This window comes from Leiobunum rupestre, chromosome 8, assembly GCF_980474605.1.
Source record: "Leiobunum rupestre chromosome 8, qqLeiRupe1.1.hap1, whole genome shotgun sequence".
Taxonomy (NCBI): Eukaryota; Metazoa; Arthropoda; class Arachnida; order Opiliones; family Sclerosomatidae; genus Leiobunum; species Leiobunum rupestre.
Genome location: NC_143391.1, coordinates 3,795,541 through 3,816,971, shown reverse-complemented (window position 1 = coordinate 3,816,971; position 21,431 = coordinate 3,795,541). Strand labels below are relative to the sequence as shown.

The window sequence follows — 21,431 nt, the reverse complement described above, 5'->3', positions numbered from 1 at the left end:
AAAATATCTACGCTTATTACCGCTAAAACATGTTTAATAAACGTAAAATACGGCAAAAACTGAATAAATTATAACATTAGTTACGTACTCATTAAATTTTGCTACATGAGCAAGAATTTTAAACATATTGTGCCTTACATAAATAGAAAAAAATATATCAAGTTACACTAAGATAAATCAGTCAAAAAGAAACCTATGCTAACAAAAAAAATTGTAAAAAATTAACTATACAAAAGTAGAAGTAATAAATCATCCAATAACACACACTTTGTGAAAAATCCCCCTAAGAGCCATTTAAAATTCCAAGAGAACATTTTGGTAATTACAAAAGAATTTTTTTTGGATTAGTTCCAAACTCCAAAGTCATACACAAAAACGTTGTAAGAAGAATCTACTTACAATTGATTTTTCATCCATTCTCCTTAAGAGAAATCTGCCCTCTCTGTCATCTTTGTGCCAGTTCAGCTGCACCAGTAAAGGCTTCTCTTCCTCGCCTAATTTCCTTTCCTCTGGAAAAATGAACGAGAAGGAAAAAAAAAAACTGATTTATGAGTTCAGAGCTTTTAAGCAAATGTATTTTAATTTCAGAGAATGTCCAAAAAAGGAACATATTATTGATTAAAAATTAGTAAATTACTGTCTAAAATAAGATTGTGGTGATGGAGGATTTTATTAAGAAAAACCAAGATAGTATCTTACCTCCATTTTCGTGAATTTCATAGAGGGCATACTCTGGAATAGAAAGCATTCTGATGTCAGGCCGAAATTTTTCAATGAGAGTGTGGATAACATCTCTCGAAGCTGCCGTGCTAGAAACTCTAATGCATTTTGTCGCTACTTTCTGTCCAGAGTCTTGGAAGTAGAATCTCATCACCCCATGGAACTCCAACTCCTATTTCCAATATTAAAACAAATCATCAAAAAAAGTAATTAAAAAGAGCTCCGTATAATAAATTTAGTTTAGAAAATATTCTTCTTTTTGAAGTTTACATCTGTATGCCAATTCTCTTTCATAATTTAACAAGTACATGTGTGTAGAGATTTCTTTACCACCTCTACACTTTAAAAATTGGCTACATGTATTTGTCTATAAGTTTTTCTTTTCAATAGACACACAATGAATTTCTTTGACACAATCTGCCCAACTGTCATCAGAGTTAAGACTATTAAAATAGTTTAAGAGCACTTCTTGCTGATGAAAAGCAGATGATGTAAAAAAAGGGGAAGGGGGGGAAGAAATATAAACCAAAAAGGATCTAACTTTAGGGGTGATTTTAAGTGTAAAGCAAAAATAACTTATTTTAAAATAGGTGTAACATAATTTACTCTAATATAACTGTTAAAGGTAAGTATGCAAGACAGTGTACTTATTTTATTTTAAGGAGCATAACATGCACAAGTAATGTTTAATTATGAACCAAAACAACTGGTCACTGTGGATGAAGACAGGAGATTATCTTTAAACTTGATAATTTGCTCTTGTCTCATTGCCATGTTACTGTCAAAAGTAACCTAATACCCTTTTATCACAGTTTTTAGTCAGCCTAGTGTCTTAAAAGGTGTAAATTACTCATATTTCAAATTTATAAGGCTTCTATTCCCGCTGAAACAGCCTCCAAGTACATCACGCACCTTTCGGTTTTTATTTCCCCACCACACAAGACTACCTGTTTTTCGCCCAGGGGTATAGTAGAGGCCGAGGCCCATGATACTGATTGAATCACCTGCGCCATCTTGGGAACAAAAAACGGTAACTAATGGCAAGCGATTTCAGGGGTTTCGAAAAACGCTTTCAAAACGATCGCTAAGTCCCCCAATTTCGGTTCAATTGAAAATTAAAACGATAATCAATCTGTATAACCCTTATTTCAACGTCGTCTGCTGTAAATTAAAGAGCGGCTTATCTTTAAAATCGAACACTTCATACCTCATTGGGTTCGCTCAATTCGAAAAGATCTAGACGATTTGCATTCCACTGAGTGATGATGTTTCGCAAATTTTCACGTTCTTGCACCTTGCTAGACATCTTAGAAATTCGTTCGGGTATCGCAGACACACACTGCACAATAAAACAACACTGAAAATCCTATGTGACCGGTAAAAAGTTAAAAATATTATAGAGCAAAGGGCTCCGAAGAGGTCTTGGACCTACATTATTTACAAAAACTCGGCACACTGACGCTTGGCGTAGTTCGCGTTTTACGACTGGGAAACGTTCCGCGCATGTCCTATGAGGCACCGCCCTCTCGTATTGAATGTAATTACGTTTTTTTTCTCGACAGAGGCGCGTAGTATTTTATTAAATTTTTGCGTTTTATTATAAAATCAACGTTGTTCTTTATTTAAATGAATTCTAATTCTTTTCCATATTATCGCGCTTTTATGCACTAAACACCCAAATTAATCTAAATGCGGTAAACGCGAAATAATGTCATGTAGCGGTATTTGAAAATTTTTTATGCACTCCGGACTCAATAGCGCTTTATTGTTGAATAAAATATTCACAGGATGCTTTTTGAAGAGCGTGTTCCCTAGGCACACGCAGGAATGTCTAGATAGATAACGGTAAAATTCTTTTGATAAAGTTATCTCTTTGTCCCGAGTTGTTTTTTTAACGCGAGTTTTCGCGTAAAGTTAATGAAAACAGATCAAAGAAGGCAAAAAGAAATGGGTCAGGGCTTCTTTTATGAATTTTTACCCCACATTGCTCGTAATTCAGTTAATGCCCCGAGCTCCCCCCTTTTCTCACCGTATTTTTATTTCTATATCAACGCTATAAAAATTCCGCGAAAGTTATGAAATTATTGAAATGATTGATTTACGAAATACCCAGAAGGTGAAAACTATTCGGCCGCCCAAAGCTGTCCGGAGCTACACCATTACCAACTTTTTAAATTCAATCTTAAGAAAAGTGTAGCTTGAAATTGGGTGTCAACCGCTAGGAGGCAGGCCAAAGAATTCGCGCTATTAACGTAGGAGAGGGTAAGAATCCAAGAAGGAGGCGTTTAAAGGGTTCGGCGCGTGCCTTGACCAATTGAAAAAGACAATACCACATTTTTAAGGCATTACTATTTTCATTTCGTTGGAATTTGAGGGATGATACGTCATATTCTTCCTCTTTAAAATTCCATACTTTTAATTCGAAGTAAACGCGGGAAAACTTACGTCTTGGATTTTCACTTGACTAACAAAACAATTTGATAATTAACGCTTTGGTCTTTGGCTAATAAATAAGTGTATGGTTTTCTATGGATGTCATTATTTAACGACAGCCACTAATTGCCCGCCAGTTTTGTTTTTTTTTCCGTTCCGTATCTCATCCCTCGGATCGACTAGTCGCGGATGAGTAACTTCATCCCAACTCAACGAGAAAGATCATAATTGGCGTAAGGAAGCGCGTTAACTGCGATGACACCGCAAAGTTGTATCGTGAATGATTGAATTAAAAGGCTGAAAGGAAGAAAAAAAATCGCCGAAAAGTAATCAAGAAGGTGAACGGCACGCGGGTCAAAACGCCAAAAGAATAAAAGGCATTTTTATTTTCCCGCGCGGATGTTTAGGCTCAGTCGCTCAACCTGTACCGAAGAAAACTCTGTCGACGGCCCTCTCTTGATGAGTTATGTAGGAATTTTTCGAAAAGGTTTCGCGGCTGGTTGCCTAATTAGGCTAGCGGGAGATAAAGAAGGAACGTTAAAAAGCGTCAAACCAAAACATAACATTCTTTCTTATGCCTCTTCGAATTTTCTCTTTATAATAATTTCATAAAACTGTTACTCCCGCCGCCCCTTTTATAGTATCGTAATAGACATTTGAGGGGAAAACTCGCGATCTACCCCTATCCGCCCCCGCTGATATAATTCGTATACGAAATAGCTGAAAAAGCGTTGTTACGTTGTACACACCTGTACACATTTCAATGCATCCACATTCATTAGGCACCCCACTACGTTTCCGCGTTATGTCATAAGAATTTGGGAAACCGGTTTGGTGTCGCGTTTACTAATGATAGCTTGTCATTCGCCACGATTCTCACGCTAATCCCAATTTTTTTTTTACTTTAAAATTTCGCAAAAATCCTATTTGTTGTTTCGAAATTTTTTACCTTTTTTTGGGTGCGGGAATATGGCGGCTGTAGAAACTGTTTTCCATAGAAATTTATAATAGTAGTGAACCTATTTGAATTGTCATCAATTATATTGTTAACTTGAAATTACATTACATGGATTAACTAAGTAACTAATTGTTTAATAAATTAACGCGTTAGAATGTTAAAAATTGTATAATGTTGTTTATGCTGTGGAGTGATTTTCAATTTAATAAAATTCATAAATGAATGGCATTGACGAAAAAAAGGGGTTTTGTAAAAGAAACTGAATATATAAAATAAGTTATTTTCCATATGAAATAAACGTACACAACCCTCTTGATGGTAAAATTCCTTTTCGTTCGATGAAATAAAGCTACTTATATTTTCTTCATATTCTTATAACCACAACCACTAACCACGTCTTTTTTCCACTTGAAAAATGTCGAGTCCTTTCCGCTCTATAGCGAAATCTGCGAAGCTATCGCCATCTAGCAGCTATTAGCGGAGCTATAAAGCCTCGTCTAGCTTATCAGGGGTTTCTTTAGCAAAGGAAAATTTATTATTCCGCATGACCAGTCGCTGCATGTCTTGACTTCGAACTGTTCCGAAGTACACGTATTTGAAGACGAGACCTTGAATAATCGAATTAGTGGTTCGGGAAATTTTAGTAACGTGATAGTTCTAAAGAGTTAACATTGAATTCTATGAAGTTTTGTTTTTTGAACGTTTGTAATTTGAACCGTCAACTCACTCAAAATGAAATCCATAACTCTTGCTTTAGCCGTTGTCTTTTGTGTTATTGGAGGAACGCTTTCAAATGAAGTACCTGCACTGAGTGGAAATAATACCCTGATTAATAGTGAGAAATTATTCTGATAAAACTAAGACGATTCTCTTTAATAGCGTTTTATTTGTAATCTTTATTTTATTATATATTTGAAAAAGATGTAACAGTGAAGGAACCCACAATCAATTCATCTACAACACCATTACCTACTACCGTAACTACAACACAAACTACCGAAACTCCCCCATCATCAACAACTATGGTTGCACCCAGTATCTCGACAAAAGAACCACCAGTCCCCACAACAACAACACCACCCTCCACTACTTCTAAAGAACCAATAACAACGGAACCAACTTCTCCATCAACAACGGAACCAAGCAAAGGCGGAGCTACTCGTCGTTTTGATGCCCCTAGCTTTATCGGTGGAATAGTTTTATCATTGGGATTGTTAGCTATTGTATACGTTGGGTTCAAATTCTTCAAAGAAAGAACTGAGCAAAATTATCACACTCTGTAAGTAAAGATGATCGGGAAGAGTCAAAGAAAAAACCAAATTCTTATATTGAAAGCTTTTTAGTTTTAACATCAATTACCCTGTAAAATTGCTCTAGCATTACTAAAAAAAACCCTACTTCAGATCTTAATTAATTCTAAGAAAGTCCGATAAGATCTGTGTACCAGTATTATCTAAAGAAAAATAAGGTTCATTCATTCTTAAAAACATTTTTGTTTGACACTTCTCATTACTGTCACAATTACTGTGGTTACATCTTGTAGCATTATATCTATATGTAATTGCAAAAAAAAGAAAGATATTTTGAATATTAAAATAGGTGCATTCCTGTAGTTTTCTCCCCCCCAAATCTGTGACGTGATAATATTGAGATTTTTCATTTTAAAAGCTGAAACTTGCGTTGAATAAGAGTGTGTGTTCATGGTGTGGGATTTAAACGTTTTTAAGGAAAAAGTGTATTTTGCTAATCAATCGTGAGGAAAAGAAAAAACATGTGATAAGAATAACACAGTTTAAGCTCTATATACGTTTTTTTTTAATCCCTCTACAGAAGAGACATATTTTTAACCTTGAAATACTACCTTGCATTTGAGCATGGGGTAATTTTCAAAAACCTAAAATTGAAAACCCAATTTGGGTTCAATTGAGCTAAATTCTTATAAGCAGCTAACATTTAGTATAACTAAAAAGATAAATGTTAAAGTAATTCAGTAAGATATCAGTAACTAATTTTGAAAAATTAATTTTTATTTTCAGTTATGAAAGTGTGCACATGTAAATTAAAAAAAAAGTGGTCCTGTTTTTCCCCTTTTTGCACTTTGGATAAAAATGTTAACTATCCTTTTCTATTTGAAAACATAAAGGCCATGAAAAGTATAGTTTCCAGTCATTTGGGCGAATTTTAAAGCGCAATGTGGGATATTTTTCGTTAAAGAAACTGTGATCATTTTGTAGGGCCAAATAATGCCATTTTTCTGGTCTTGTATATTGTAATTTGGTTATTTTAGTCATGTACATAGAATCTTTAAGAATAAAATGATTCTAAGCACTTTAAGAACGCAATTTTATTTCATTTATGAAACAAACCAATTCAAATAAAAGTGACAACATGACCCAAATATTTCAAACTAATTTAGAATATATCTCAAGTTTGATACAAATTGACTAGATGCTGATGTAAGTAAAACCTTAAGTCAAAACTTCCTTCACGTACCTTAAAGCTTATACACACCTGAAACCATAGAAACAACCAGCAACCTTGATAACCAAATCTTTAGAGTCAAAGATACTGGTTGCCATTTCGAATATCTTATTTGAACTTAGATAAAACACGCAAAGGTCTTTAAACAAACCCAGATGATAAACTAAAACTCGAAACTGGAATAATAACTAAAGCGTCCATTTATGCTTATCCAGAAAATGAATTTAGTTATCTGTGAGACAATAAACATCTGGATCAACTTGAAGGATGAAAACTAAACTTCTATTAGCTTGTAATTCAAATTTTTTTTTGCAGCTACAATTTGAAAATCTACGATAACGTTATAATTTCTCTTTCCTACAGTTAGGATTTTCTTTTAATTATATTAGTATAAGTTAACTTACGAAGCAATTTTAAAAGATAACGCCAAAACTAAAAATTTAATGTTGGGGATTTACAGTAGCTGGAATTAGCTTGTCTTTGTTATAAAATATCAATAGCCCATTTGTTTGCTACAAATTGGTGGGCGGCACCATTAGGAATTGATGCCTTTTTGATTCATAATGGCCACTTTCATAGATGGACAAAATGATCTCAACAAAAAGACTCTATACATATATATATATATATATATATATCTAATAAAATTGATCTTGATTGGAAAAAGAAACACAGTGCTATTAGTATAAATGTTTTCTGTAGATGCCTCGCCTAATCAATTTCTTCAAATTCAAACTTTCTTTACGATAAGAAAGTCCTGATTGTTCCTTTAATTGGAGTTCTACATAATGGACAATCTTTAAGAGCCGGCGCGCATTGGGGGCAAGCAATCAAGTGCCCGCAGGGTAAAAACACTACTCCGACTTCTTGGTCCATACATATTTTACACATTCGTTGTTCCTTTAATAACCGATTTTCCTCTTCCAAACTACTACAAGAGCTTCCTGCGATTGGAAGAAAAATAGGATAATTGGTTAGATGTATTGAGCCAAACACTGAGATAAGATTTCTTATAAGTACCAGAATTCTCTCTTTTCGGTGAGAATGAAATGGAAGATAAGGGCTCGGTTAAGCCTTTTATTTCTTTAATATTGAAAGTTGATTTAATATTTTGTTCTTCGTCTTCTGCATTTTCTACAATTTCAGATTCATCTGTCTTGGAGCTGCTTGGGATAGGGCTAACTGAGCCTTGTTCCATATGCGTTTGTTGGCTGTTTTTTACAGCGTCAATCGCTTCGGACAAATCGTTAAAATCTCTGGGACCTTCACCTGATTCTTGAACGAGTCTCAAAATAGCCTGTCTAATGAGATAAATGGGAAAAACATCCGTTTGAATGAAAGCCTGAACCATGCTAGATTTCATAACGTCATCCACTTTGTGATGGATGGCGGATATTACAGGTGGTACACACTGCAATGAATAATAAAGGTTTTTTAAGTTTTCAACAAAACCTGTTTATAACCAACTAAGTAATAAAGAAAAAATTACTTACGCTTGAATGGTATTCGGTGTTTCCAGCGCCACTCTGTTTTGGCTCATTGGAGTCCATGTTACCCTCAATGCAAGCCTTGATAAAAGCTTCCCCTTTATTCAAACGCACAAATGTGCAATTGCAAAACCATTTGGCATGTTCAATCCAAGGGTTGTCACCTGGTTCCCAGTTACAAAGACCACCGTCACAATAAAAGCATTTAGTATGGTCACTGATACCTATTCAGGTTGAAAAACCCCTCTTGTTAAACGCATTATTTTCTACAATTGAAGGGTTACTTTGAGTACCTACCTATATAGAAAAATCCGGCTTCGGCTAATAGTTCTGGTTTGATTGTACCTGACAATGGCCAAGATTGGAAGGACCGTAATCTCGCATCTCTGGAAGCTTGACTTGGATGTTGAGGTCCTTCGTGGCGTTCTATTCCTAAATTTTTCAAAACTTGATCTTGTTTGCTTTCTTTCAAAACCTTCTGTTTGTTTTCGGGATGACTGTAAGTGACTTCCCAATTATACCTGCCACAGACATCTCCTCCGTTACTACTAGATGTAGCTGGAATGTCCCATAAGTTTAAAGGAACATTACCAACCTCTCTTTCCATCACAAAAGGACAGAGAGGAAAGTTTCTGGCATGCTCTGCCATTGGGAAATCACCAGGTTCCCAGTTCGTTAATACACCTTCGCAAAAAGCGCATTTCACTTTGTCATTAACTTGGATGTAATAGAATCCCGCTTTCACCATATCTATAATATCAATGTAGGCCAGTGGCCACTTATTCCTAAAGGTTTTCAATCTTTCGCTTTCGAGTTTCATGTTTGGTGGGGAAGCCATCTTAGTATCGCTATGTTGCTGGTTGTAACCATTGACTGGATATACAGGATTTGTATCGTGTCTTGAACAATCCGGGGTAAAAGTTGCTGAAATGACATTGGCATAAGGTCCCCCACCATTTTGAACGATTCTTACTATAGGCGCGTTGTCAATTCCTGTTCTGGTAGGGATTGGTGAAGATGTTCGAATCTGTTGCTCTGAGCTCAAACTTGGATAAAAGGGGACATTGTTGGCGCCATTTCTTACAAAGTTACAATTCGGGTAGAACCTCTTGTGCTTTTCTATAACACTGTCTCCGTAATTCCACTCTGATATTTTCCCCCCGCAACTAAAACAAGTGACTTCGGTTCCAGTGGATGAATAGTAAAAGCCAGCTCTAGCCAGCCTTTCCACAGAGACAGGAATCTGCCTTGGCCAATTTCTAAATGTGGTTAATCGAATTTCTTCTTTGTTCAGTTCGAGGGCGTTTTGTGATGTGTTTGGAGAATCCCTTACAGAATTCTTATTTTGTTCCGAACCCGATTCCATATTGTATACACTAAAGTTATCTGAAAAATATAAAATTTACATTAATCGAAAATTAGGCCATGATTTATTAACATTAAAACAGTTAATTAGGTTAAATTCTAAACTTATATTCTTTGAAACCAATCGAATGAACATACCAAACATTCTTTACGGATTACGCGGAACTAAAAATACGGTATCTTACGTTAATTTCAGTTTCGTTTGTCGAAAAAAAATTGTTACTAATTTAGTTTAATACTAATAGTAGAAGTTAAAAGGCTTAGTGCAACGACGACTCAGAGATGAGGAAATTGACATATTGCGTAACGAGGGCGGTAAATTTTTCAAACTAAAACTAAAAAATAACCTGCCGAGAACAAAAATTTCACCATTGTAAAATAAATTCGCGTTCCCGGAAGTACGTTAATATTTAGTACTAAGGTTTCTAGAACACCAACAATTTACAAAAATTTTGTCCAACTGGAAAATTACTACGTTTTATTTGGTACGCGCTCTACGCTATTTGACGTCATGGAAGAATTTGGAAATGGCCGAAAAGAAAAAGAAAAAAAAAACAGGTTCCACCAGTCCACGCGCTCAAAAATGACAATGAAATTTCACGCTCCTTCCCACTAAATAATTTAAATATTGTTCATTACCAGAATTGGATTTCTTGAAAGGAATACCCATTTTGTTTGAATTTTTATGATTTATCAAATGAACTTGGAACCTGAATCACTCGTTGTGGGTTTGAAAACTAGTTAGCGCAGTTCTGTAGGGGTACTTGTCGCTTGGAGGATAAAAGTAAGCTATATAGTTTTTGGACTAAACGTAGCAACGCTTCCCAATTTCATTGGCTGTGGATTACGTCATCTGGTTTCAATCTTTAAAATTTCGTAAATTTCAGCAAATTTGAAATTACGTTTTTGCGCGCAACACACAGCTACATATATTGGGCGAGCAGCATATATAATTAGTCTTTGTTTCTCATTTACGTGCTTTTTTGCCCATAACATAGTGGGTTATTTTCATTCGCAAAATGAAATTGAAAAGCCGTCAATTGAGAAGTAATAATAATAATTAAAGCCTCTTTATTGAGGATATCAATATTAGCCGAAGCTAGTTTACATACTGGTCCTCTAAGTTAAATTAAAACATTTAAATAAATAAAAAACACTTCATCGCTTATTATCTAAAATCAGAGAATGGTAGAGTCATAAACTACGGTATGAAATACCATAAGTATATAATATTATTACATAAGTGTGACGCGTCCTATTCTTTACATGCAAATATTTTATTGAGATCTATTCACAAGCCTTATGGGCTTCGGCGCGGTTTTGCTAACGCGTCACACGCAGCCTTTGACAGCGCCTGGCTAGGGGAATATTTTCTTCTTGTAATGTCGTCACTCCGTTACTAGCTCTCAGTAATAATATACAATATTCCTGTAGTCAAATACAAGAGCAACTGCGCCGTTTTACCACAGTAGAACAATTGACGGCTTTTAAAATTCATTTTGCGAGTGAAAATACCTCTACATGTTAAGGTCAAAAAAGCATGCAAAGAAGGCTGTGTGCCCAAGACATGTACCTGTAGTGTCGCGCGCTATAACGTCATTTCAAAATCCGTCAATATTAGTTCGAAAGAAAACTTTTAACAATGCGCAATATACAAATTCAAGGTTTAATTTTATTTTCGATGTGTGATTTCCATGATAAGGCTTCATCAAGATACGTGAATTCATTTGCTCTTTTTAACTTTGAAGTAGGTAATTAAATTATGTCTTTAACCATGCTTAGTTTGCTTTTAGACCTAAATATTATAAATTCTGACTTACATGCATTTTAAATCATGTCAATATCATCAAATCATTCAACACAATTTCTTTAATTCTTCGTCTAAATCGTTTATAACCACATTTGGGTTTTTATTATGCTTTAACATTGCAATATCATCCGCGAATTGATAGGAGTTTTTGTACTTTAGAGCCATGGAAAAATCATTACATTAATTGTAAATAAAAGTGGTTCCCGTATGCTTCCCTGTGGAACACCAAGCTTCTCGGCGGAAATTTTATAACATCGAAATCAGCGATAAAAGGGGAGATGGCGTGGTCCTCATTCCAAGAAAGAGAGGCGAAGAGCAAGTTACGTTATTTGGGAAGACTGAGGTTTATGGATAATTCTCGTCTGGTTCACAAAATTTATATCTACATTCGTAAAACCAGCCTAAGATCTAAATGGTCGACTCGAACGACAAATCTGGACCTGAAATATGGATCAGCGGTCTCCCGAGCGGAGGTCTCAAACCATAGATAATGGAATAACGTAGTCGACAGTGCCGTACTGCAACGCTCTACTGAGTTTTGGACTAAGGAAGTCGCTTCCCATTATAGCTTATTGTGGTACAGACAAAAGGGTGCGCCAAACATCGAGTCTTTCTATAATAATGATAGGGCGAGCCATCTCTTTTTTCAAGCCAGAACCGGAGCTCTCCAAACCGCGTCTCGAATGACTGATGTCTTCGGTTCGGATCCGGAATGTCCTTTGTGCGGGTATTCTGTCGAAGATATCTTCCACGTGGTCTTAGGTCACCGCCAACGAACCAAGGATTTTAAGCTTAGCTTAATTCATTTATTATGCAGAAAAGAACTGAGTTAGTTTCCGAGAGTTTGACGTTGATATTTTCGATTTAACAATGTTTTGGAATAAAATTATTATCCAATTGAATATTTTTAATTATGGAGGTTGAAACATTAGGCCTTGGATTAAGAATTTTCTTAATCCAAGAACAATTTCCCAATCATTATACCCCGACAGAATATTTATCTTTGTTTTATTAAGCTTGTTTTCCACTAGCGCGCGTCATAATGTTATTTTCTTTACGCGCGTAAAAACGTTTGAATGTTTTAAAGCTGAGAAACGCGTCATTGCGCGCGCTAGTGGAAAACAAGCTTTACATGTCTTTTGTATAAAGGATCCGATTTGTCGGTAAGCTCGGAAACTTAATTTCCTCGGTCATTTTCGCGACTAAAGAATGCATGGATTTTGCATAAAAACCACGAGAGGCGCATTTATACAAAATAAATTATATGGTTCTGCTTTTTTTACAGATGGAAAGGCTATGGCAGATAGCGCATGTGCTATCGTTCTTTTTATCTATAAGATAATTTACCCCTGCATGGTCACTTGCGTTGCCCGTTAAATATTGGAACGACTTTGGTAAAAATTAAACCTTTAAAGTTTGGGGAAATGTAGATGTATTTATTGAATAACTAGCTTTAATACCCGGCTTCGCCCGGGGTATTAGTTTTAATGAATTAGATCTGATTTGTACGTAAGAAAGGTAAACGCAAAAACGTAACACACGTAACACGCGTAGAAAAAAGTCCTCGTAGCACACTTAACACGCGTAGCAAAAAGTCCGCGTAGCAAAAACGTAACACACTTGAGACGCGTAGCAAAAAAACCTCGTAGCAAAAACGTAACACAATTAACACGCGTAGCAAAAACTTAACACACTTGAGACGCGTAGCAAAAAGTCCTCGTAGCAAAAACGTAACACAATTAACACGCGTAGCAAAACCTTAACACACTTAACACGTGTAGCAAAAAGTCCTCGTAGCAAAAACTTAACACACTTAACACGCGTAGCAAAAAGTCCTCGTAGCAAAAACTTAACACACTTAACACGCGTAGCAAAACGTCCTCGTAGCAAAAACGTAACACACTTAACACGCGTAGCAGAAAGTTCGCGTAGCAAAAACGTAACACACTTAACACGCGTAGCAAAACGTCCTCGTAGCAAAAACGTAACACACTTAACACGCGTAGCAGAAAGTTCGCGTAGCAAAAACGTAACACACTTGACACGCGTAGCAAAAAGTCCTCGTAGCAAAAACTTAACACACTTAACACGTGTAGCAAAACGTCCTCGTAGCAAAAACTTAACACACTTAACACGCGTAGCAAAACGTCCTCGTAGCAAAAACGTAACACACTTAACACGCGTAGCAGAAAGTTCGCGTAGCAAAAACGTAACACACTTGACACGCGTAGCAAAAAGTCCTCGTAGCAAAAACGTAACACACTTAACACGCGTAGCAAAAACTCCTGAACTACTTAAAATCCCAACTAAACCTCCCTTTCTTTCACACTAACTCCCCTTCTACGAATTTCACACTAACCCGTTAAAAAAGCTTAAAGGTCGGGATGGGCGCAAGGAACTCAAGAGAGGAAAACAAACCGGGCGACGTTTTAAAACAAATAACGCCCGACCACGCGACATTTTTCAAAAATATTATGATTATTATTATTATTAGTGTCGGAACCACCCGGAAGAATAGATAAGGGAAGCAAAGGGGTGGAAGTCGAGACCAACCGGAAAATTAGATAAGGGAAGCAAAGAGACGAAAGTCCAAAGTCGAGTAAAATATAAATAACATTGAATTAGATTAATAACCATGTCAGGTATTTGGAATTACTCGCGTATAGTTGGAAATCAGGCCCTGAACATTGAGTTAAAATTTCAAAGCTCTAGAGCTAACCGTTCTCGAGTTTTTAGGAACATGACATACAAATAAATAAATAAAAGGACAAACTTGAAGACTTATCAAGGACGTATATAAGGGGGGGGGGGTTTAGGGGGTTCCAACCCCCCCCCCTTAGGACCCGATTCTTTTTTTGCGAAGGAGCGCAACATTAAGAAATAAACAGTAAGACGTAAAAATGAATTGAAATATCCGCAACGCAGCACAGTAAAATATATTAATATATTAAATATATTAATAGGATCATTAATATTATCATTTTCTCGCAAATGTATTAAAAAACTTCGTTTGATACACGTGCGGAAGTGACATTGTCACTCATCCCGAGTCTAGCCAGTACTTTAAATATGCGTTATTCCCGGTTATTGCTTACGAAAAATTTTCCGCTCGCTGCGCTCGCGATTTTATCTAGTTGTCCCCCCCTTACACTTTCTATATCTACGAGCTTGAGACTTATAGTTTTAGATTTATTATAATATTGCATAATGGTTGAGTGATTTCATTTGTTGGGGATTTAGAAATGAGAGGCGGAATTTCATCGACACCAGTACCTTTAATTTTTGTCGATTTTATCAATATATTTTTTACTGTACTAACATTTACCATAAGTTAATGAGGTATCATTAACTTATGCATTTACATATGGTTTTTGCGTGACTTAACGGGACTTTCAGTTTCAAAGGAAGAGCTGTGGGCTGGTTGAAGTCCATTTAAAATACGTCATTCGGTCGACGTTCGTATCGTTTACAAAGTTACACTCTGATGACGTTTCAGTAACGTTTTTTGAATCGACTTCCGACCCCTCACACCTCCCTTGAAAGTCCATTTAACACATCTGTATATTCGGTTGGATCTCAGATTTCATTTATCAATTTCCACGTATCAGAGGAGTTGTTTTTGCAAAAGTAAATTTTGTAGCAACATAATTTGCTTTAAATTTCTGTAAATCTTGAAGTTTTCTTTACGATATACGGCATTTTGACCTGAAAATCTTCTTGAATGAAGAATCCGAATAGATATTAAGTTTAGAATGTCACAATTTATCGAAGAGAGTGGATTTCTTTGTACCCGCCATTTTAAAGAAGGGACAAAAATATTTAGAGTACCTAAAAGTGGTGTTTTGGGTAGGGTAAGATTAGATTAGATTAAGTCAAAATAATACAATTATCACCTCAAGGCTGCATTCAGTTACAGCCATCAGATATAATCAGATTATTAAGAAAACAAGATGTCACGGACATTTAAGTACACACAATCCAACCGATGTATTAAATATATGAAAAAAATCAATAATATTGTACATTAACTTAATAAACCCAAGAGGAATTTAATCGAAAATTAATTTCTCGAGTTACCTGGTTTTGTAAATAAAGTAGGGAAACGCAAACGCCTTAATTTCAATTCATTTTTAGACAAACCGAATTTCTCGAGTTACCTGGTTTTGAAAATAACACGTTAATATCAATTAATTTTAAGACAAACCGAATTTTTCGAGTTACAGGGTTTTGGAAATAAGGTAGCGAAATGCAAAATTCAAATATGACAATAGTGCGTACGCGGGTTATGAGGTCCCGTGAATTTGCCAGAAATCTCATTTAATTGCTGAAGACTTTCACTATAAGTTTCAATGGACTGCTCACATATAGGGCACTCTGAATGTTTATTAGTTTTACTGATATCGACCGTAAAAAGGGCGAAACCGGTCTACTGTTGGAATCTCTGGCCTAAATTTTGACTTTTGATAAACATCATTATACATCACTTATCTGAACCGGAAACGCGATATAGCGTTCATTAAGAAATCGATGTTAGAGGCTACTCAACGTTGTCATAGGGGAGCCCCAATTCGCATCTGCTTGAAAAATTACTTGGGTTGCGATAAAAATTGGGACCCGCATAATTAACGTTTAGTGCACGTAGCAAGGATTTTCTTGTTAATCCATTCACGCTATAGTTAAGGGCAGAGACGGGCTTCACATATTAAAGTGATAGTTCCATGACGGGCTTAACATTTTAAAGTGATAGTTCTATGACGGGCTTAACATTTTAAAGTGATAGTTCCATGACGGGCTTAACATTTTAAAGTGATAGTTCCATGACGGGCTTAACATTTTAAAGTGATAGTTCCATGACTGGCTTAACATTTTAAAGTGAGAGTTCCATGACGGGCTTAAAATTTTAAAGTGATAGTTCCATGACGGGCTTAACATTTTAAAGTGATAGTTCCATGCAGTGGCGGCCTAAGGGGGGGCGGGAGGGGGCGGTCCGCCCCGGGTACCAGGGCAGCAGGGGGTGCCATCAGAGAAGCTCGAGGGGGGGTGCAAATCAGAACGATTAAACTTGAAGAAGACGGACCCGTGAAAACTTCTGCACGGTCCTGGGGGGTGTCACAAAACACTGCCGCCGCCCCGGGTACCCAGCCTTCTTAAGCCGCCACTGGTTCCATGACGGGCTTAACATTTTAAAGTGATAGTTCCATGACGGGCTTAACATTTTAAAGTGATAGTTCCATGACGGGCTTAACATTTTAAAGTGATAGTTCCATGACGGGCTTAACATTTTAAAGTGATAGTTCCATGACGGGCTTAACATTTTAAAGTGATAGTTCCATGACGGGCTTAACATTTTAAAGTGATAGTTCCATGACGGGCTTAACATTTTAAAGTGATAGTTCCATGCAGTGGCGGCCTAAGGGGGGCGGGGGTGGGGCGTTCCGCCCCGGGTACCAGGGCAGCAGGGGGTGCCATCAGAGAAGCTCGAGGGGGGGGGGTGCAAATCAGAACGATTAAACTTGAAGAAGACGGACCCGTGAAAACTTCTGCACGGTCCTGGGGGGTGTCACAAAACACTGCCGCCGCCCCGGGTACCCAGCCTTCTTAAGCCGCCACTGGTTCCATGACGGGCTTAACATTTTAAAGTTATAGTTCCATGAAGGGCTTAACATATTAAAGTGATAGTTCCATGATGGGCTTAACATATTAAAGTGATAGTTCCATGACGGGCGAGGCATACTCAAGTGATAGTTCTAAGACGGGCTTAACATATTAAAATGATATGTCCATAAAAGGGCTTTACATATTAAAGTGATAGTTCCATGACACATGACAGGCTTCCTTCCTTTCTAAACCCCCCTTCTTATTGAAAGTCGTTCTGGGACTACTGGCCATTGTCCCCTTCCACTTTCCTTATCTATATGTCAAGCCGTGGCACCGAATTTATTTTGCTTACAGTGTTCCCCCCTCCGTTAGCCTTAAAAGGTTCTGTGCTCAGGGGCGGATTAACCCTTTCGGCGCCTTTAGGCACAGAATAATTTTTTGACCCTGGGCATTGTGTAACGGGTTGTTCAGCTAAGTAGGGGCAACCCACGTACTTCGACAGTGGGGCTTTATCACAGTTTTGGCACCCCTAGAAAAATGGCGCCCTAGGCACGTGCCTACTCGGCCTAATGGTTAATACGCCCCTGTCTGTGCTTCATATTTTTCCTCGTTGAGATTTGCCCATATTGTTGTCAATATATTCCTTTTGCCATGTTTTATATTTTGTGAGGGTTCGTGGAAATTCCACTACCCATTCGGCAGGGCGAAAATATAATTGGTATCGCCCTGTCAACTTATTTTCTTTTGGTATTGATAGTGCCTTCAGTCGCGTGCTTCCTCCATGTTTTGTCCTTGACGGAATCTAAAGACCCACCGACGGCGCTGCCATTTTTCGTCCCTCGCCTCATATCCTTCTAACATTTAGGATAATTGGTTCTGCTTAGAGACGAGTCGGGCCCCCAATTGAATCGGGCTTTTTATTCCCGACCTGGCCCGAGCCCGCTTCGGGCCGGGTCGGGCAGAAATAAATTTTAATTTTTACGGGTCGGTCAAATTTAATTTTTGAAAATTTCGGGTCGGGCCGGGTCGTGCTAATGGGAGAGTTTCGTTTGGCCGACTTCTCATTTGGCCGACCACAAAATACACGTTACGCCGACTGTCCATTTGGCCGACTGCACATTTGTCCGACTTAGAAGTCGGACAAATGGACAGTCGGCCAAATGGACTGCTCATTTGGCCGACTGAACATTTGTCCGACTGTCCATTTGACCGACTGAGAAGTTGGCCTAATGGGCAGTCGGCCAAATGGACAGTGCATTTGACCGACTGCTCGTTTGGCCAACTGCTCGTTTGGCCGACTGCTCGTTTGGCCAACTGCTCGTTTGACCGACTACTCGTTTGGCCGACTGCTCGTTTGGCCGACTACTCGTTTGGCCGACTACTCGTTTGGCCGACTACTCGTTTGGTCGACTACTCATTTGGCCGACTGCTCATTTGGCCGACTGCTCATTTGGCCGACTGCTCATTTGGCCGACTGCTCATTTGGCCGACTGCTCATTTGGCCGACTGCTCATTTGGCCGACTGCTCATTTGGCCGACTGCTTATTTGGCCGACTGCTCATTTGGCATTTGGACGATACTAGGTGCGTTTGGCTAAGTACTGTCCTCTAGGTCGCGTTTTAGAAGGCCCAGCTTGGTTATAAAGAACGGGGCTGGGGAGGGGCGCCGGTCCGGCCCCCCAGCGCTCGAGCGAAGCGAGTGCGCGGTGCCGTTAGGCGCCAATACTTAGAATAAATTGCCAGTTCTATAAGTCAACCTAACACTAAAGACATAGATAAGGACAGGCTATAGTATAAGAGTCGGTCAAATGAGCAGTCGGTCTAATGAGCAGTCGGTAAAATGAGCAGTCGGCGAAATGAGCAGTCGGCGAAATGAGTAGTCGGCCAAACGAGTAATCGGTCAAACGAGCAGTCGGTCAAACGAGCAGTCGGCCAAACGAGTAGTTGGTCAAACGAGTAGTCGGTCAAACGAGCAGTCGGCCAAACGAGCAGTCGGTCAAATGAGTAGTCGGCCAAATGAGTAGTCGGCCTAATGAGTAGTCGGCCATATGGTCTGCTCATTTGGCCGACCGAAAAGTCGACCAAATGAGCTGTCGGCCAAATGGGCAGTCGGACATATGAGCAGTCGGCCAAATGAAAAGTCGGTCAAATGAGGAGTCGGCCAAATGAGGAGTCGGCCAAATGCACCCCACCCGTGCTAATTTTCAATCGGGTCCGGGTCGGGTTGGGTTTTTTCATTTTAAAATTTAATGGACCGGGTCGGGCCGGGCCAATTTTCCAAAGGGCCGGGCTTTTAAAAAAGGCCCGGCCCGACCCGACCCTTACCCGCGACTGCGTACTGCGTAGAGGGTGTGAAATGTTTCGGCCCTTCGGGTGTTGTACCATGGAATCTCAATTTAAGAGATTCCATGGTTGTACGAAGAGAGATAGAGGAAGAGAGAGGATGTGGGTGACGTAGTGAGTACTGCGAGCAGCGCGACTAGCGTCTATTGACTATCATTTCAAGGTCGTCTCAGTCGTCCGATTCGCCTAACTTCTCTACGTTAAGTTTTGGTTTTACTTTCGATTTCCCGGCGTTACATTGCGAATTTGAAAGTCGCGTGTCTCGGCGTACTTTGAAAAAATATAGCTAAAAGAATTCTAGCTATTCTCGCGTCACAAACGAGTGACGAACGTGTATTTTCCAGCACGGGACTGACACTTGGTCCTCGATGAACAAATTTAAAAGGTTCAACTCTTTCGCAACTAACTTTTCTTCACAAAAATTGTTTAAATAAATAAATGCCTCTTGTTATATTTTATATTGCATATCTACATCGATTTTTTAATTTATCGGGTCGGGTCGGGCGAAAATTATTTTCATTTTTTACGGGTCGGGTCGGGTCGGCCTAATTTAAATTTTAAAAATTTCGGGTCGGGTCGGGTCGGGCAAAATTTTATTTTAATTATTTCGGGTCGGGTCGGATCGGGCAAAATTTATTTTTACGTTTTTCCGGTCGGGTCGGGTCGGGTCGGGTCGGGTCGGGTCGGGCCGAAAAAAAAGTGGGCCCGACTCATCTCTAGTTCTGCTGAACTTCGTTAATTTATGATGGCCGCTACTCTGGCGCCATCTCTCGTCATAAATATTTTTGGAACGATGCGCGGGTCACCCTTTGATGATGCGCGACACCGTGGTTGCTCCCACGGTGTGTCATTGGATAAAGTTCCAAGCGCGGGATTCTTGTGAACGGTCACGATTGGTCCGAACGAATGACGTTATACAAGGACCACGTGACTTCGAGAACGGTAACCGAGTACCAAGGACCGCGATCGGAAAATGTGTCGTGAGATCGGGGGCTTCGCCGCACTACACCGAGTTTCAACGCGCAATGTGCGACCTCACATCGGACCCTCTCAGCAACCAACGCTAATAAGAAACCATCGCCACTAAAAGCGAGTCTTTGAATCGTTGGACAATGCAGTAAAATCGTTCTTTATATTTTTATTTTCCAATATTTATTATTTTAATCTTATCATGTGTTTATTGGGCCATATTGACCCGTATGTCTTAAGTTACCCGTTAATGGGAAATTCTGTTTATCCGTCTATGACGTAGTTAGTCGACTACTCTAATATTCATTATCTATAGTAATCTAGTTTGTATTGGCAATGCTGTTATTTTCTTTTAACTGTTTTAGTGTGATTATTAAATGTTTTATTTCCATGGCAAACCTCAACCAGTTGTAATTTCTATTTAAGACACCAGAACTGACCTTAATTTATCATTAACAAATCCCCTAGACAACTTTAATAATTATATCGCTCACCCCAATAGAGAAAGTGAGGCGGTTCCCCGGGCCAGAGTCTTTGTTCGACGAATATAGCGTTAAGTTATTCCAAATTTCAAATTAGTATTATTGATTAGGTATAGGTAGGGATTCCTAGCGCTACACCAGATTGTGAGTGTTTAATCACACTAAACTATCAAAAGTTTCGAAATCTTTCCAGATTATGATTTCAGATACAGTTTTAAAGGGGGTGGTTTTTTTGAATTGTGAGAAAATGTAATAGGATTACATTAACATCTAAACCTTTTATTTTTTAATTTTCGAGTTCCAAATAGTAATAAAATCGAATGAAAATACTTGATAAAGCTTGATCCGCTTCTTGGGTACGCAATTATGGTGCTTGTCGTCGTACGGATTTTCTTAAAAGTAGGATATTGATCGTCAGCGGAAGCTTTCTCGAAACGAACCAACTGTAAACCATTTCGCGTATTTAGGTGTGTAGAATGAAACTGAAAATTTGAATGAAATAAACGACTCACTTCGTAAGCATAATTTCCTGGAAATACCCGTTGTTTTTCGGAGAAATGAAATAAATGACTTCATTCTGGACTTCCTTAATCATTCTAAAACTTTTCGACGAACAACCTACTTCACATTTCACTATCTTATCGAAAGCTATCATAAAATCTTATATACAATAGTTACTCAACTGAAAAATGGTTACGTGAACTGATCTGATTCGAGAACTTCGATGGAGCCTGGCAACCTAGTTGTCAAGAAGAATATTACTTTCGGTTATTTGTTAATCGTAAC

At 38.3% G+C, this 21,431-nt stretch overlaps 3 protein-coding genes across 7 annotated transcripts in view; 1 reads left to right on the top strand and 2 right to left on the bottom strand.

The window, feature by feature from the left end:
- cno (adherens junction formation factor afadin) overlaps positions 1 to 3,937 on the bottom strand; it is an 80,892-nt gene extending 76,955 nt beyond the window's left edge. For all 3 annotated transcript variants that reach the window (XM_090156475.1, XM_090156477.1, XM_090156476.1), the window contains exons 1-4: positions 3,903 to 3,937; positions 1,928 to 2,059; positions 700 to 892; positions 400 to 509 (exon numbers count right to left, since the gene is read on the bottom strand). In XM_090156475.1, the coding sequence (XP_090012601.1) occupies positions 400 to 509; positions 700 to 892; positions 1,928 to 2,059; positions 3,903 to 3,932 (465 nt within the window). In that variant the 5' untranslated portion in view covers positions 3,933 to 3,937. The remainder of the gene's footprint in view (positions 1 to 399; positions 510 to 699; positions 893 to 1,927; positions 2,060 to 3,902) is intronic.
- A 697-nt stretch (positions 3,938 to 4,634) lies between these two features.
- Positions 4,635 to 6,448, top strand: LOC149932014 (uncharacterized). Its single transcript, XM_090156488.1, has 3 exons — positions 4,635 to 4,946; positions 5,033 to 5,390; positions 6,148 to 6,448. The coding sequence occupies exons 1-3, from the start codon at positions 4,844 to 4,846 to the stop codon at positions 6,167 to 6,169; spliced, it is 483 nt and encodes a 160-aa protein (XP_090012614.1). The 5' UTR covers positions 4,635 to 4,843; the 3' UTR covers positions 6,170 to 6,448.
- Positions 6,449 to 7,013: 565 nt separating this feature from the next.
- On the bottom strand, positions 7,014 to 21,234 carry LOC149932013 (putative inhibitor of apoptosis). Of its 3 annotated transcripts, XM_090156487.1 has the most exons (6): positions 21,158 to 21,234; positions 20,976 to 21,088; positions 8,377 to 9,465; positions 8,086 to 8,303; positions 7,613 to 8,003; positions 7,014 to 7,536 (listed from the first exon to the last, which is right to left on the bottom strand). In XM_090156487.1, the coding sequence occupies exons 3-6, from the start codon at positions 9,443 to 9,445 to the stop codon at positions 7,334 to 7,336; spliced, it is 1,881 nt and encodes a 626-aa protein (XP_090012613.1). In that variant the 5' UTR covers positions 9,446 to 9,465; positions 20,976 to 21,088; positions 21,158 to 21,234; the 3' UTR covers positions 7,014 to 7,333. The 3 variants fall into 3 exon arrangements, with proteins under 3 accessions (XP_090012613.1, XP_090012611.1, XP_090012612.1); XM_090156485.1 differs by lacking the exons at positions 20,976 to 21,088; positions 21,158 to 21,234 and adding an exon at positions 10,084 to 10,184; XM_090156486.1 differs by lacking the exons at positions 20,976 to 21,088; positions 21,158 to 21,234 and adding an exon at positions 9,583 to 9,862.
- Positions 21,235 to 21,431: the final 197 nt, after the last annotated feature.

Bases quoted from the DNA above. Each gene is read 5' to 3' on its own strand.
- LOC149932014 (XM_090156488.1), top strand. From the start codon at position 4,844: ATGAAATCCATAACTCTTGCTTTAGCCGTTGTCTTTTGTGTTATTGGA. The intron at 4,947-5,032 runs GTGAGAAATTAT...TATTTGAAAAAG, and splicing joins AAATAATACCCTGATTAATA to ATGTAACAGTGAAGGAACCC. The intron at 5,391-6,147 runs GTAAGTAAAGAT...TTTTATTTTCAG, and splicing joins GAGCAAAATTATCACACTCT to TTATGAAAGTGTGCACATGT.
- LOC149932013 (XM_090156485.1), bottom strand. From the start codon at position 10,114: ATGGGTATTCCTTTCAAGAAATCCAATTCTG. The intron at 9,466-10,083 runs GTAATGAACAAT...TATATTTTTCAG, and splicing joins TTTCAAGAAATCCAATTCTG to ATAACTTTAGTGTATACAAT. The intron at 8,304-8,376 runs GTAGGTACTCAA...CAACCTGAATAG, and splicing joins AGCCGGATTTTTCTATATAG to GTATCAGTGACCATACTAAA.